Source organism: Trachypithecus francoisi, unplaced genomic scaffold, assembly GCF_009764315.1.
Source record: "Trachypithecus francoisi isolate TF-2019V2 unplaced genomic scaffold, Tfra_2.0 Lachesis_group13, whole genome shotgun sequence".
NCBI lineage: Eukaryota > Metazoa > Chordata > Mammalia > Primates > Cercopithecidae > Trachypithecus > Trachypithecus francoisi.
The window spans coordinates 59,772,287-59,789,951 of NW_022681458.1; the positions used below are offsets into that span (position 1 = coordinate 59,772,287).

General features: G+C 37.7%; 1 protein-coding gene across 1 annotated transcript in view; it reads left to right on the forward strand.

Moving 5' to 3' along the window:
• The window catches only part of PDE1A (phosphodiesterase 1A), a 397,310-nt gene that overhangs the window by 373,936 nt on the left and 5,709 nt on the right, over nucleotides 1–17,665 (forward strand). The window contains exon 15 of the mRNA XM_033230958.1: nucleotides 15,992–16,105. Within this exon, the coding sequence (XP_033086849.1) occupies nucleotides 15,992–16,062 (71 nt within the window). The 3' untranslated portion in view covers nucleotides 16,063–16,105. The remainder of the gene's footprint in view (nucleotides 1–15,991; nucleotides 16,106–17,665) is intronic.

Sequence of the window (17,665 nt, forward strand, 5' to 3'; positions counted from 1 at the left end):
AGGATCCACCTGTCTTCTGTACAAGCCAAATAGGAGAGGTGAATGGGAATATGGTGAAAATCACCACCTTTGCATCTTTCAAGTCCTTGATGGTTGCACTAGTCTCTGAAAACCATTCAAGAATGCTACCTTATTTTCTATTTACTATTGTCTTAGGTACAGGCAGTTCTAATAGCTTCCATTTGGCCTTTCCTATCATAATAATCCTCATCCACTAGTTAGGGAACCAATGTGGGGATTCTGCCTGCTGCTAAGTCTGTCTATTCCAATAATGCATTTTGAACTGGGGAAATAACTACATTACGGGTTTGGGGACCACTGGACCTGAGCTAAAGCTGCATTAATCACTTGACTCCCCTAAACCTCTACTACAACTGGAGGGCCACAGTGATGTTTTCAGTCTCTTGGAATCAATGTCAGTTCAGAGCCAGTGGCCAGTCATCCCCGAAAAGTCTGATTATTTTCCTTTCCCTGATACAAGGCCAGAGGTCCCTTTGGGGAAGTATAGGAGAAAGACTAACAGTATAAATTTTATGTAGTGCACCAGGGCCTTTCCTCAACGGGACCTGGTCTCCCCTTCATTTAAAGGGCTCTGGGTCTATAAACTGGCTCAAGTCTAGAAATTGATCAAGGGGCAGTGATTCCCTGTTGTCATGATTCGAGTTAGGATTTTGTTCACTTGACCCAGAAATTTTGTGCTTCTACAGTTCAAGTAAGAGCACAGTAAGCTTCCCATATATTTTACTTATAGGAACATCATGATTAATTAGTCAATGCTGGAGGTCTACACAAGTCAGAGTATTCTGATTGTTGCTTTGCCTCTGCTGTTAATTCCAGTAACTATGTCCACCTTGCCTTTGGCATTTGAGTGCCATCACTTGGTCCCTGCCATCAAAGGATCCAATTATTCCCATTGCATTTGTTTTCTAATTGAGTGATTGTAGTTCCCACCGTAGTTCTGGAATGCAGAGAAGAACAGTCACAGAAATCTTTAAGGATGCTGGTGCTCCCCTCACAAATTTATTTCTTAAAATATTAGTGAAAGGTGTATCTTCTGGACCCTCCCAGTGTGGGTGAGTAGGTTTTATGTGACAAGTTCACTGTAGCATTCCAATTTCCTTAAGCCTCTTAATTCCCTCCTCTAAATGAGACCAAGGTAGATCAGGCCTCCCCAGCTCACTCATGGGGTGGGCTATCTTTTTATTCATGTTTCAGCCAGTCAACCAAATAAACTTATAGTGCCTTTTTTCACTCCTTGAGCTGCAATATTACATGCAGAATATATGCTTAGTGGGCTCATATCAATAAATTTGGCCTCATCCTTTATGTTTCTCCCATCACAATCCCACATCCTTAATGTCCATTCCCACGCAGGCTTCCTGGATGTCTGCCGGTATCAATTAGAACACTCAAGTAGTTCTTTTGGAGTATAGTGCACCTCCTTGTGGGTCGTACTCTGAACCTCGCCTCTGGGATTTGAGTCTAGTTATAGGTTTAGAAGCAAAGAGGGGTGGTGGGGGTGGGTCTTGAGGAGAACCAGCATTGTCTTGCCTGGCAACTGCTGCAGGGGAGACCATTACTCTTTTTTCTGGCAATGCAGTTAATCTCAGAGAGGGGTGGAAAGGAGATACCACTGTGGGTGGGGGTGCCGCTGCCTCTGGGGGTGGAGAGGACACTCACCCTGGCAAAAAATACTCATCAGAATTTAGGAGCTCAATGCCCCCAGCTCCATCAGGATCATCCCTCACATCCCCATCCCCATTTAGATAATTCCATTTTTTCCCCCAACTAATGTCCTCACTTTAACAGTAGACACCAGTAGAGGCCGAGAGTTCACCTTTCTTTATGATTCAGCCAATGGAATGCTGAAGGCTTATGTTTGATTTTCAGCAGTTTAAGTCCTATGACTACGGAAAAGGAGATTCTCCTTCAGGACACACTTAGAAACTTTTAGGGTATGTATGTGCATCTGGAGCTGGGAATTGGAATCCCCAATCTCATCTTTTTCTTTCCTCACTTTGTCCAGTGATACTAAGAGCACCCAACTAACTTCATTATCATTCGCTGGTTTTCCACAAGAGTTTGAAGGTATGCATAGAGTCACTAAACTTACCTCCTGAAAGTGGTGAATTAGGAGCATCAAGTGCATTTATTTTGTGTATCTCTATAAACAGTTCATGCCAAAGACTATTTAGGTTTAATCAGATTATAGAGTCAGTTCCAGAAATCCCAAAACCCATTAATGAAATTCATTTTAAAAATACTGTTCCTCTAGAACCATTCCTGGCATCAGTGTCTGTATTAGTCAGGGTTCTCCAGGAGGACAGAACCAACAGGATATACATGAAAGGGAATTTATTAGGGAAAATTGGCTCACACTGTCACAAAGGCAAAGTCTCACCACCATAGGCCATCTGCAAGATGAAGAAACAGTTGGTAGCATGGCTTTGAGGGAAGCTGGTAGTGTGACCACTGAGTCTGAAAGCCTCAAAACCAAGGAGGCCAACAATGCAGCCCCAGTCTGAAGCCAATGGCCTTAGAGTGTCCCAGGAGGCGGCTACTGCAAGTCTCAGAGTTTAAGGGCCAAAGAACCTGGAGTCTGGTATCCAAGGACAAAGGATAAAAAGGTGTTCTACTCAGGAAGAGAGAGAGAGAGGTCAAAAGACAAAGCTGAGCAAGACGAATGTCCCCCTTCTCCTGCCTGCATTGCTCTACCCACATCCCTAACTGATTGGATGGTGCCTGCCCACATCAAGGGTGGCCCAGTTCACTGACTCATGGTTCAATCTTTTCTGGACACACCCTCACAGCCATACCCCAAATCAGTATTTCACCAACCCTCGATCGAGTCAAATTGACACCTAAAATTAATCATCACACTAAGAAAAGCCAAAAACATAAGAGGCAGTACATTACACCCAGGGAGGGAGCACAATATACGGTTAGGATCTAGGACTCCAGAACTAGACCGTCTTGTTCAATTCTGGTTCCTTACTTTTTAGTTATGTAATCTTGGACAATTTGTTTAATCTTTTTTGTGTTTCAGTTTGCTCATTTATAAAGTGAGGATCACAAAAATAGCCTCTGTCTCAAGAGCTGTTAGGAGGATTAAATGAGTCAATATATATAAAGTGTTTAGAACTTAGCATTTTCTACAATAATTTTTTTTTTTTTTTTTTTAATTTGAGACAGGGTTTCGCTGTGTCACTAAGCCTGAAGTGCAATGGCATAATCATAGCTCACTGCAGCCTCAAACTCCTGGGCTCAAGACATTCTCCTGCCTCAGTCTCCTGAATAGCTAGGACTACAGGCACACACTACCATGCCTGGCTAAATTTTTACTTTTGTAGAGATGTGGTTTCACTGTACTCCACAGGCTGGTCTTGAACTCCTGGACTCAAGTAATCCTCTCTCCTCAGCCTCCCAAAGGGCTTGGATTATAGGCATGAGCCAATGCACTCAGCCTACATTAATTCTTATTATCCTGGGCTCACATATGCTCCTTGAGACTGAATGGATAGGCTTCCTTAAAGAAGTGTACTACAGAAAAATATTACTTGCTCATGACGATTTTGATATATGTAAGATTATGCTTAACTCATGACAAAACATGCAACGGCGCAGTCCATCAATCGAGTGAACTGCTGTATGATGAATTACCTTGATAGGTGATTTTTATCACCTTTCCATTCTTAATTAACCTATCAAGATAGTCTATAAAGTTTATCCCCAAATATCTCTAAAATCCATCCAGTTTTCTGTGTGAGTAAATCAAGCAATGGAATTAGCTTGTTCTGAATGGCTACTAGAGCTGCTCACTCTATATAGTTATAAATGAACCATCTTTATCTAAATACTTTCTATTAAGGCTTCTGCCACTTCATATATCTGTCACAGAACACTTTGGGGGGAAAAAGGATTCTAAAAAAATGTTCTGTAAGCCTAAATTTTCTCAAAAAAGGGCACTTTAATTAATCCAGTGAACTTGGTTTATGACAATTCAATTCTTTCCTGAAGGGATTTTTACCATTTAAATTTTTATCTCTTAAAGTATGCCTAGATTTAGACTGTATACAGCCCAAACTCTTCAGCTTCCCTAATTTTACTTCTTCTAGGACTGCTATTTATACTTTGACTAATATAATTTTCTCTTGTTAGTGATAGGAATCTAGGAAATTCCCAGTAATCATGCAAAAAATGTGTAACTAAATTATTTGATCTCTGTCATATGTATCTATTTTCTATATTTTGTTCTTTCTCCAAAGAAAAAAATTATACAAAGTGAAAAGGAAAGGAAAAGTGATCTAAAAGATCTCTTCAGGTAGGATTCAGTATGTCTTCACGCGAAGATGGTGAAAACCTACAAGAATCTGATGCTCCAAGTTTATTACAGTGTCACCTTCAAAACACAACCAAGGCCTATTCTTTAGAAGATAACTGGGTAGTGAGTGATCTTGGAAGCCATGCACTAATTTAGATTCATGTCAGGAAATTTTTGTAGAGTTAGCAGTAGAAATTCAGTCTAAGTTAATATCAACTCAAATATATTAACTCATCACTCTGGACATGGGATTCATTCAGAAGACTCCTGTGTTCCTACATTACCCTTCCATCTGAGATGAGGCTTCTATAAAATATGAAGGCATGTCTGTCGATTCAGAGAAACTCAGAAACATCAATAAGAAACAAAAACTTCATCAAATAAAGGCAGTACAACAACAGTAAGAGAATAGTTTCGATGTTATTTTGATGTAGAGATAATAAAATACCCACAACTTATTTTAAATAAGTTTGCCTCCATCAGGACAATCAACTTGTTACATGAGTCTTTAGAGATTAGAGATTCTACAACTTACCACAATTCTGACTAAAAGTTGTAGATCAGTAAAGTACTTTGTGACTAACTGCTTAAAGTGCTTTTTATTTTAAAGCATGAATTTACAAGTTCACTTCAATAGGAGCAACTTGCATATATACTCAAGGGAGACAATTTCTTCCACTACTACATTCACAAACTGTAAGTAGATGAAGCTACCACTCTCCACATATCCCATCAAATAACCCCCCATCATAGCCAGCCAAAGTTAGGTATCGACATGTACATAGCAGAGAAAGAAATAACATGGAAAGACTTTTGTAAGAACCCAAGAGCCTTTCTCGCCCCAGGTTAAAGGATAGCTGAATATGTGGAATTGATTTCTATCTTGGCTGATTCTTAGGCCCAATCAACATAGCTACTACCAACTCTCTAAAGCCTTTTAGAGTTAAGATTAGGTGGCTTCAAGCTAAAAGATGAGATGAAAAACATTTATTTCTGGGGGCATTTGGTAGCTCCAGTTCAACTCAGTTTACAAATTTGTTAAACATTGTTTACAAAATACCATCAGGGATATCTTTAGACTCCTAGAATTTTGGATTATGCATACCACCAGCCTCTGATGACTTGTTCTTCCATAACAGATACTTACATGGTGAATATTATTTAGGTTGGTAAAGATTGCAAGTGAATTTAGTCTCCATGAAAAAAATGAAGAGAAAAAAATCAAAGGAAACTTACTTTCCTGACTCTTCTCTCATCCTCCCCAGAAGGAAACTCACACAAAAAAGTGCCCTCTCCATTGAAAAGTTTGTTGATTATAAACACTAAAATTGGGTCTTAGAGTCTATAGAAACTTGTGATATTTGCAGTCTCTAGGTTAGAAACAGTTCATAGCTGCTGTTACGTTTGAATATGCAAAGTGTGCACAATTTGAGATCTTTGAGATCTACAACGGATGCTTAGCCATGGTGTTGCAGGATGGAGAGTCACAATTCATCAAAATAGGCCTGGCGTGGTGGCTCATGCCTATAATCCCAGCACTTTGGAAGGCCAAGGCAGGCAGATCACCTGAGGTCAGGAGTTTGAGACCAGCCTGGCCAACATGGTGAAACCCTGTCTCTACTAAAAATACAAAAATTAGCCAGACATGGTGGCTTGTGCCTGTAATCCCAGCTACTGGGAAGGCTGAGCCAGGAGAATCACTTGAACCCAGGAGCTGGAGGTTGCGGTGAGCGGAGATTGCACCATTGCACTCCAGCGTGGGTGACAGAGCAAGACTCCATCTCAAAAAAATAAAATAATAAAATAATAATAATAATAATAATCAAATAAATTCATCAAAACAAAAATGATAACAGGGTTTGTGCTCCTCTACATCTCTGGATTTTTTAAGCATAGATACTTCAGTTATATATTTATCCTGGATTTTAAATAAAATAACTTCTCATTATTCTTGGAGCCCCAATGTCTATTATTTCTCCTTTATGGTATTAACAGCCCTTTACTTTGAAATCCCCATGGGTATAGGACTTGGGCAGGCCTTGCTACTGGATTCTTTTTAGCTTATCTTCTACTGCTGGGTTTATCACAGATAACAGTAGTAAAAAGAGAATCTTATTTCTTACAAGTGCTGCTCACACTCCTTACTACCACACTACCCAGCCACCCCCGAAGAACTGAATTTCAAATCCTAGCAGCTTGTCAGAGAAGGAAGATGAAAAATGTCATGTTTACTCCATGTTTCCCAACTGGAAACGTCACTGTTGTACTTTTCCAGATGACTAAGAATGCTACTGCCCTTTCCAATCAGTAGTACTTCCCCTTTGAGTCAGGGCCTTAGCACCACGTTACCAAACTCTTCAACTTAGTAATAAAATTCATGGCTCTGGGGTTGAAAGCCCAGCTCTGTCACTTAGATGGTGTATGACCTTGGGTTAAAAAAAAAAAAAATTTTGAAAGGATAAGATGATAAAATATGTGAAGCACTAAGCACAGTGCTTGGTACAAGGTAAGCATTTTCTGAATGTTCACTATTGTTTTTACTGTTGCTACTAATATTGTTCTTAATAATTACAAACTTAAGTTATTCCTCCTTACTATGTTCTTATGCAATTTCCTGTACAGATAACGTAGGATTAAATAATTTGAGCTACAGTAACACTTCATGCTAAAATACATATAGACAGATTACTGATATGGCTGTTGAGGCCTCACAATCATGGCAAAGTCATGGCTTACATGGTGGCAGCAAGAGAGCTTATGCAGAGGAGCTCCCACTTATAAAACCATCAGACCTTGTGAGACTTACTCACTACTACGAGAACAGCATGGGAGAAACTGAAACCATGATTTAATTATCTTCACCTGGTTCCCCCCGTGACACGTGGGGATTATTATTATTATTATTATTGAGACGGAGTTTCTCTCTTCTTGCCCAGGCTGCAGTGTACTGGCACGATCTCGGCTCACCCGCAACGTCTGCCTCCCGGGTTCAAGCAATTCTCCTGCCTCAGAATTGATCCCCGAGCAGCTGGGATTACAGGCATGCGCCAACACGCCCAGCTAATTTTCTGTATTTTTAGTAGAGATGGGGTTTCTCCATGTTGGTCAGGCTGGTCTCGAACTCCCGGCCTCAGGTGATCCACCCGCCTCGGCCTCCCAAAGTGCTGGGATTACAAGCGTGAGCCACTGCACCCAGCTGACACGTGGGGATTATTATAGTTCAAGGTGAGATATAGGTGGGGACACAGCCAAACCATATCAATTTCCTAGAGCCATTCATGATAACAATGAATTATACATGTTTATCCTACATGTATATATCTAGTCCATATTTAGTCAGATAGAATTTAAAATATAAATGTGGTTGGGTATTGCATCATTTTAAGGTTATTGCATGAAGAGCCAGAATTTCCCAGCTAGACATGGTGGCTCATGCCTGTAATACCAACAGTTTTGGAGGCTGAGGTGAGCAGATTGCTTGAGTCCAAGAGTTCAAGACCAACTTGGGCAACATGATGAAACCCCATCTCTACAAAAAATATAAAAAAGTACCTGGGCATGGCGGTGTGCTTGTGTGGTTCCAGCTACTTGGGAATCTGAGGTTGGGAGGATCACCTGAGCCCAGGAGGCGGAAGCTGCAGTGAGCCATGATAGCACCCCTGCACTCCAGCCTGGGTAACCAGAGTGAGACCCTGCCTAAAAAAAAAAAAAAAAAAAAAAAAATCAGAATTTAAAATTTGAAATATGTTTTATATTCATGCTTGGGCCCATTTAAAAAAACAAGCTCACAACAATGAAAAATTATGGGTGAGTGATTTCAAATAAGTGGTAAAATTACATAATATGAATGCCTTATTGTTTTTTCTGGCATTCTTAAAGCTGAGCAACTTGAAAAATAATTTGTTAGTAGTAGTATTATGTTATAAAATCCCACATTGAAAGTAGATCCTTCAATTAATTTTTTAACTTGTAAATTGAGAAATGGTAACAAACCAGAAAATTTAAGAATTGATTTTTAAATGATTTCTGTAGTAGTCTGTCCTCACACTGCTAATAAAGACGTACTTGAGACTAGGTAATTTATAAAAGAAAGAGGTTTAATGGACTCACAGCTCCACATGGCTGAGGAGGCATCACAATCACGGCGGAAGGCAAAGGAGAAGCAAAGGCGTGGCTTACATGGCGGCAGGCAAAAGAGGAAAGAGGCACGGGAACTCCCGTTTATTAAACCATCAGATCTCGCGTGACTTATTCACTACCATGAGAACAGTATGGGGAAACTGCCCCCGTTTCAATGATCTTCACCTGGCCCTGCCCTTAACACGTGGGGATTATTAAGTTCAAGGTGAGATATGGGTGGGGACACAGCCAAACCATATCAGCTTCCTAGAGCCTTTCATGATAAAGATGAATGATACATGTTTATTTGACAGGTATATATCTAGTGTACATGTATAGGAGAGAGAGAGAATTAATGGTTTATGTTTAGAACAATGCACCTCAGGATTTTTTGTTTTTGTTTTTACATGATTGTCATCATCAAAACAAATTCAATCATATTCAGCATTCTCCATTCAGGCACAGAAATGGATTTATGTATTGACATTTTTACTAAAGGCAATTGAAGTTTGTTTTTTGTTGTTGTTGTTATTGTTTGTTTGTTTTCTTCATCCAGCTTTACAAAGAAAACTCAATCAACCAGAATAGTTTATTCAGAGTACTTAAAGGAAAGCCAAAATGTTTGCATCATTTTACAAATTATTTTTTCCAAGTTCTAGCTTTTGAAACTCACTTAGGTAGATAGTTAAAATCAATATTCTATAGTTAATTTGTCCTATTTATAAAGATAAAGAATATGTGAATTTTTGGCACATCTCTCACACTCAAGTACAGCCATCACCCTAATAGTGTACATTGTACCCTTTATGTAATTTCTCATCCCTTGCCTGCCTCTGAATCTCCTACCCTTCAGTATCTCCAACATCAGACTCAATTTTCATCCATTTTTCATCCTAATTGAGAAATTAGAGCAACCCCATGTTGCCTTCCACCTCAGCTTGCCTCTAAGAGCCAAATCTGAGCATTTCCATGACTGATTCCTGCCACTCCTTACAAGAGATAAAGTGTGATTTGAATGGTCTTAACTTCACCACTCCAGAGCTGCTGTCTCCATTGCCACCACCATCTTCTCTACCTTCAATTAATGCCCGTACATTCTTACCATCTCCCTGCTCTCAGACCCTGCTTTCTTTTAAGAAGATCTGCAATTCAGTCACAAAGTTCCCTTCTAGGAATAATAACATTTTAATAGGTATCTGAGCCTTCCTCTAAAAGAATGACACTCTGATGGAGAAATAATTGCTTTAACCAGTGGGTAGGAGCTCACAGTAGTTTTCTCAACGGGGCTTCATTCCTTTCTTGGCATATATCGTTTTTCTTTTCAACCTCCTGCCTTTGCTCAGACTCCACTATACCTCCTCATCCCTTCACTAAGAGCATACTCCTACCTGTGTGCCAACAAAATATATACAACCTTTTGACCCAATTTTAGACAACTCTTTCAAGGAGCCAATTCAACTACCTCCTACATTGTTAAACTCTTTCAGTGTAACTTAAGCACTAAGATTTCTGGCTATTTGATAAGGTATTAGCTGCCCCAAGTTGAGTATAATTTCACTGGTTTACAGATGAATATACATATGAACTTTTCGTTTTCCATAGATCACCTGTAAAACTCTCTACATATCCAGATGCCTAGCACATATGCATTGGGTGTAAGTCTAAATCTTGCTAAAGTAAATTGCTGTATTTTCCTCAAAATCAGATGTTTTTGTTTTTCTTTAGTGAACCAATACATAATTTACCTATTTCTTGATTTGTATCTTATGTAACACTTTAAGGTATTACTTTCTCTAATTTTACAGGATTGGAGCTACCATATTTGGGAATTAAGTGGAATTTTGTTTTCACAGTCTTCTTTTTCTTCTGCCTGGTGTGCAGTCCTCTCTTATCTTACTGTTGCCTTCATGCATACTGCAAAGTAAAAGAACACATACAACTGCTTCTTCTCCAAATGCATTAAAATTAAGAGGAAAAAAATAGGGAAAGTATTTCCCCTGGTATTAAAACAGATTTCTTTTTCCCAGCATGTAAGGCAAACTACATTATATGGGTGCCAGAACACCAATTAAAATCAGAATATCTGATTTATCCTACATTACATTTCTCCAGTGACTGTAACTTTAACCTTTGATCACCAATTTATTCTAGTTATCTGCAACGTAAACTATATAAATGGTCTAAAAGTAAAACGGAAGCAACTTAGAGACGTGCCTGCTTAAGGAAATACTGTTAAACATAGCAAAGATAATATTCTTCTCATGAAGAAATAAGAATGCAGTGTTACTCAGAGCTAGTATTTCTGTTGAAAAGACTGCACAAACCAAATCTGTGTCAAGTATATTTCAAACACCGTTTACTATTGCTGTTAAATTGAAAAAATTAACCAGGGCATTGCTCTGAGGAATAGCTTGTGATTCTGTCTCCCAAATTCACCTAGGCTGTGGTGCCTTGGAAGAGTCAGTTACCCCTCTAATCATGACTTTCTCATCCCTAAAATGAAAATCATAACAATGATTTTCCTACTCACATGCAGGGATTGTTGGGCTAGGTAAGACAAAAATAGGGAGTGCAAAATAAGCTATTAAATCATTTTGTTTTTTATATCTACATGAGAAATGATCTTTTAATTATGGATTTGAGGTATTAGAAAAATACAAAAAGAACAACAAATTTATTTCTGTGGTAGGAAAATTACTATTGAAAACAAAACTAATTTTTTAAAAGAGTGAATTTAAAGTCTATTTAAAGAAAAATATTAGGTAAGTGAGAGGATAGGTGGCATATGAATATGGCAGAAATGGTGAGGGTAGGTTACTCATGATTGTAGCTTGGGAAACAGTCAAACTAGAGGCCAATATTCTGGTTGTCCTTTTTCAGAGGGATCCAGCCACTTGCTGGCTTTAAGACTTTGGGCAGATAGCTTTCAAGCTATGTCTCAGCTTCCACAATTGTTTAACCTTACTTTGTATGGTTGCTGTGAAGGAGGCCAGGTGTGGTGGCTCACACATGTAATTCCAGCACTTTGGGAGGCCAAAGCAGGTGGATCACCTGAAGGTCAGGAGTTCAAGACCAGCTTGGCCAACACGTGAAACTCGTCTCTATGAAAAATACAAAAAAACAACAAACAAAAAACAAAAAAAAATTAGCTGAGCGTGGTGGCGGATACCTATAGTCCCAGCTACTTGGGAGGCTGAAGCAGGAGAATTGCTTGAACTCGGGAGACTGAGGTTGCAGTGGGCTGAGATCAGGCCGTTGCACTCCAGCCTGGACAACAACAGCAAAATTTCATCTCAAATAATAATAATAATAATAATAAATTTGCGGCCGGGCGCGGTGGCTCAAGCCTGTAATCCCAGCACTTTGGGAGGCCGAGACGGGTGGATCACGAGGTCAGGAGATCGAGACCATCCTGGCTAACACGGTGAAACCCCGTCTCTACTAAAAAATACAAAATCTAGCCGGGCGAAGTGGCGGGCGCCTGTAGTCCCAGCTACTCGGGAGGCTGAGGCAGGAGAATGGCGTGACCTGGAGGCGGAGCTTGCAGTGAGCTGAGATCCGGCCACTGCACTCCAGCAGACAGAGCGAGACTCCGTCTCAAAAAAAAAAAAAAAAAAAAAATAAATTTGCAGAGAGGATTCAGGGAAGTGAGGTGAGTGAAGCACTTAGATAGTGTCTACCACCTAGTAGGTATTCACAAAGTATTGATTATTATTGTCATATTTTCAATTGTATAATAATTTATCCTAACAGGTTATTTCTCAGATAGTGAGACTGACTGGAGAACAAAAGTCTCTAATATCCACTTGATAGTGTGTTTGTTGTAATTCCCTGCAAATGTTATTTACAGCACCAGGATGATTCTAATATGGGAAAAGCAAGCTCAAATTGCAATCTAAAAGCCTAGATTAGCTAAATTTAGAGGATTTCTGTTGGTTTTGGTGTCTCTCCTATAACAACTATCCCCTCGCTGCTCCTTGAAGAATTGAGACTCTATTTACAAAGCAAACCCATAATATTTCTTATCATTTTACAAATTACTTTTGTTAGACTTGAACTTTTGAAACTGGTTGAGATGAATACCTAAAACTCTTTGAAATGAACAGAATTATTGATATTCCTTTATTTTCACTCTTTTTCCTGGCTGACAAACAAGTTTATATGCAATTTCTTTGAGCAGGCCACTTGCATTCATTCCTAATGAGCAGCTTTCTATATATAGGACCTTGCAAACCCTTTCAGTAAAATGAAATTCAAAGGTCACATTACTGGTCTTCTTGAAATATCAGTGAATTAAAAGCCAGCCGTTTTGACTTCAGGTTATCTATTTATAATCTGCATTGTAGAAAGTCAACTGATTATTCTGGGCCTATTTCTTGCCTGAAAAATGAAGTTAGACTAGCTCAAGTTTTAATGCAGGGTTATATAGGGAGGGTCAGAATACTTAGAGAGGGATTTCTTTTTACTAGTCTTTAACTGAAATTTATCATTTCCTTCATTTGTAGGAAAGAATGTACATCAACATTTATGGTATTTTTGTTATCAATAGAACTATATATCTATTTATTTATTATATACTTATTATACACTTACATTTAGTGTAGCAACTTTGAAGTATCATTTGATATCATCATTTCAAAACAGATAGTAGACCTTCAATTAGATATTTTAATTTAAAGCATTAATAAACAAGCATATATAATACTATAGCACATCACTAGGTTTACGTAAATATGTTGATAACTGTATTTTGATTAGAATTCGTAGTAATCATATATATTTTATTTTATTTATAAATTTTACTTTGAAAAGCTGGCCATAGATTTCACCAGACCACAAGAGGGGCCTATGATTCAAAACCGTTTGGAGCCTTGGTATATGGATGTTTCTCAAAGCCTTTATATGGTACACTCTTGGGCCATAAAAGTCATCTTAGATGATATTTAATGGATTGAAAATTCAAATTATTTCCTCGTTATGGGAGAATGATATGTCAGAATAATATGACTTCCTTTTTTATGACGTACTAAGGGTCACTAACAAGTATTATTGCCCAAGTTAATTGTAAAGGCTTCTACAACTAAACATTTATCAACTAGAAGTAATGTAATTTGGATTTGCTGAGGACTCTACTATCTGGCTGTCATGAAATTCCTTAGCAATTATGTGTCTACCCCAGAAAAGAGCTGGAATTATAGTTTTCAAGGAAGACCCTTCTTCAGTGCTTCAAAACTCTTATCATGAGTTCATCATAGTTTTTAATTGTTGCTAATCACATGTACAGAATTATTGTTGGGTATAATATGTGTATCATTTGGGGATTTGTTATTTTTTATAATTGCTGCCTTGTTACCATTTGATTACTTTCTTCATTTTTCTTTTACTCATTTATTACTGCTGATTTCTTTATCCACTAGAAATAAGATAAATACTTTGGTGGTGGATGGCCTTAGGGTCCTTTATCCATTGTAAAAAGTTCTCTAAAAAATTTTGAGAACCAGTGAATTAGTGGATTACTTCTATTCCTTTCTCGTAATTCAGTCTGTTCTTTTTACTATGTTCTGTTCTATTCTAGACTGTTTTGTTCTGTTCTAATCTAGTCTTAAGTAACAGAACATTAAATCTGAAGTTTAAGCCAAGACTCTAACATGATAAATGTCAGAAAAAAACCTGATTTTTGAGACAAGAATTTCAAAGAAGATTCATAACTCAGTAATAAGATGCATAAAACCCTTTCCCAATTCAAACAAATGAAAGGATCAGGTTATTGAGCTCGAAAAAAAAGATTTATGAAGAGGATTTCTTTAAAAACTTATCTGCTGTTGGGAAAAGTGTAGAAATGCTTCCTTCTTCACCTCAAATCAAGGGAGGAGAACTTCATCAAGACCCTTGGGGAGTTTGAAGTTAAGAAGATATTGGGAATGGAATCTAGTTCCTACCTGAGAGATCTAAAGAGTTAAGTGTTGGCAGATGAGCCAAAAGAGAGACGGCTGTGTAGGTTTCAGCTTTTCTTCCAGTCATTCATGGAAACAAATGCCTCAAGAGTGTGTCATGTGAACCAAATGTACCCACCCACATTTGGAAGGGTGATGGGACCTCAGCAGACAGAAGCTGGAAATGTACCAACAAATTTACAGGAGCTGTGGACATTGTAAAGAAGCTAGAGATTCATGGGTCTTACCAACCTGGTAAAAAGCCATGGTCCTTGGCAAGAAGTCTGTTAAGAGCCCATGAGTGTGCTTCTTATAAGAAAATAAAGGCAGCTGTAAATGCCTGCCAGGTCTAGTGAGTGCAAAGCCATCCTACAACACTGCTGCTCCCCTTAGCCTTCTTCTCTCCCCTGCTCAGGAGTCCAAAGTAGCCAGTGGAGAGAGAGCAAAGAAGAAATGAGAGAAACATCAACCATACACACCCCATCCTGCTCCACACACATGCACCATTTTTGGGTTCTGTAACAAACCCAAGGTGGGAAAGGAGTCTTATCTTTGTTTGACGATGTGTATTACATGAGACCAGACCTTCTATTGTCTGATTTGAGACTTTGGCAACTTAATGTGATCACAGGATGTTTTTAGTTCTCTAAGAATGATCAGGAAAGTAATGAGACTACCTGACATTTTTATCTTGGCTGAGAAGATAAGTCTCCACCCTCCATATTTTAAAGACACAATTGCTTTGTAATAGCGCCTGATAAATTCTATATGTCCACTAGTTGCATAACCTCAACAAAAATCTGCTGTAACTGAGTTGATACAATCCTACAATACATGTTAAAGGAATTATAACAAAGTTAATTGGCACAAAGTTTAATTGTTAGAATATCTTTACTCAAACTTCAGACAGAAAGAACATTCCATTGTGTATGACTATTTCCTGAACTATCAAGATATTTCAAGTAATTGACTCAGAAATTAATTTTTGTTTATTTTGTTTACTTTGTTACTTATGTAATGAGACTCTTTTATCTAAACATTTTGCTTTATACTTCTATTTTCATAGATTCTCTACAACCTCTCCAGAAATGTTGAAAGATTTTTCCATGCTAATATTTTATTTGTCTTCAAAGTTTATATGGAAATTGAGTGATTCTAAGATTAGTTTGTCTTGATAGATTGTATCTTAAACACTACTATCCTTTCATACTCATTTTTAAAAATTCATAGCAACTAAGAAATGTGTGGTAAAAGACATTGATCATTAGAAGGTTTAGTTAAAGGAATTTGTTTCAATTAAAAAAATTCAGAAAAAAACACATGATTTTTTACATGAGATTTAATCATGTTTAAACATGTTTCATCTATTTTATTTCTGTATTCTCAGATTAAATCGCAGCTTGAGAAAGTTATGTAACCAACAGAAGACAGCTTGTTATACTATGTAGATCCACAGGCTGAAAGGAAAGTGTTTGGTATCTTTGAAAACATGTGCCACAAAATTCATTGTAAAATTCAGTCTTCAACATTTTACAAAGTTCTTCAGTCTTCTAATCTTATTAGTTTTTTCCAAAGCTTTATTTTGTTTTGTTTTGGTTTTGTTTCCTTATGTTTTTAGGTGAACCTGATCTTCATAAGAACTCAGAAGACCTCGTAAATGCTGAAGAAATATATGAGACACATTCATAGGCCTGAAACACCTTAAAGACTTCTGTCATTTTAAACATGAGAGGTAATTTTATGTTATAGACAAGAAACTTAACTTCTAAAATAAGTGCTTTGCAGAATACCATTAGAGATGAAATTATCTTATTTGAATGCCTTCTTAGATTTTTTTTTTAAATCTCTATTAATCCTTTGAGACAAAATCTTAACAGGTAAACTTTAAATATTTACCTTTTCAAAGAGTTCTTAATTTGTTAATCAACAAAAATTATATTTACTGGGACTGAAATTTTCATTCTTTAAAAATAATTTTTAAAATGGCCGGCCACGGTGACTCACACTTGTGATCCCAGCACTTTTCAAGGCCAAGGCAGGCGAACCACAAGGTCAGGAGTTTGAGACCAGCCTGGCCAACATAGTGAAATCCTGTCTTTACTAAAAATACAAAAAAATTAGCTGGGTGTGGTGGCAGGCACCTGTAATCCCAGCTACTTGGGAGACTGAGGCAGGAGAAGCGCTTGAACTTGGGAGGCAGAGGTTGCAGTGATCTGAGATCAGGCCACTATACTCCAGCCAGGGTGACGGTGCAAGACTCCATCTCAAAATAATAATAATAATAATAAATAAGCATGGGAATGTTTAATCCTCATTTCTTTTTCCATGTCATGTAGGAAATATAAATGTTTTAGACTGATTTCTTGTTTTATTTCATGTAAAAATATGTTTATACCCAGTAATTAAAACAAAGCAAGTACATATTATAAAGCAAATATCATGTTCGTTAAAATCTGTGAACATGTGCATTTATGGTTCTCTTTTTAAAAATTCAGCTTCTAGGGCTTGTTTTCAGTCTATCAAATTATTAACTCTGGGAGTGATGCCTTGAAAATTTGAATTTTTGATAAGCCAGTCTGTTGATATTTCTGTCCACTAAAATTGAGAACTCACTTGTCTTGAACCGATGGCGGAGATATGGGGAGTTAGAAAGGAGGGATGTATATTTACAATAGAGATGTCTTAATATCTACTAAAAATAAGAAGAAGTAAAGAACAAAATCCAAGTGTTGTAACACATCCTGTTGTTGGGGTGGTGGGTTGGGGCAAGAGAAAATGCTGAGGGTACCATTCCAAACCTTAGAGATTTTGCTATTAGTTCCACAGCTGTTACTTCAGATGTGAAAGTGTTAAAATGTGATTCGCTTTTAAAATAATTTCTTCCTCAATATTCTTGAGTTACAAAGACAGTTAGTTGTAAAACTGTCTTTTATTCATAAGAATAGTTTCATTAATAGCAACAATAAAGTGTCAGGCACTGTAGTGAACATCTTGTATATATTATCTCACTGAATCTTCTCAACAATTCCAGAGTTAGTGAGTGTGATCTCTATTTTGTATATGAAGCTTGGAAAGAAATTGAGTTCAAAGTGACTATTCAGCAATGAAAACCCCTGTCTATCTTTAACAAATATATTGTTTTATATGCTACATCAGTTCCTCCCCCTACTGTCTATCTAGACTATAAATTTATTACCTCGAGAGCCCATGATCATTTTAGAAGACTCCTTATGTCCTCAAGATACACAGTGAAGCCCCGGAGGTATATTTTAGGGAAAAGTAATTCAGTGGA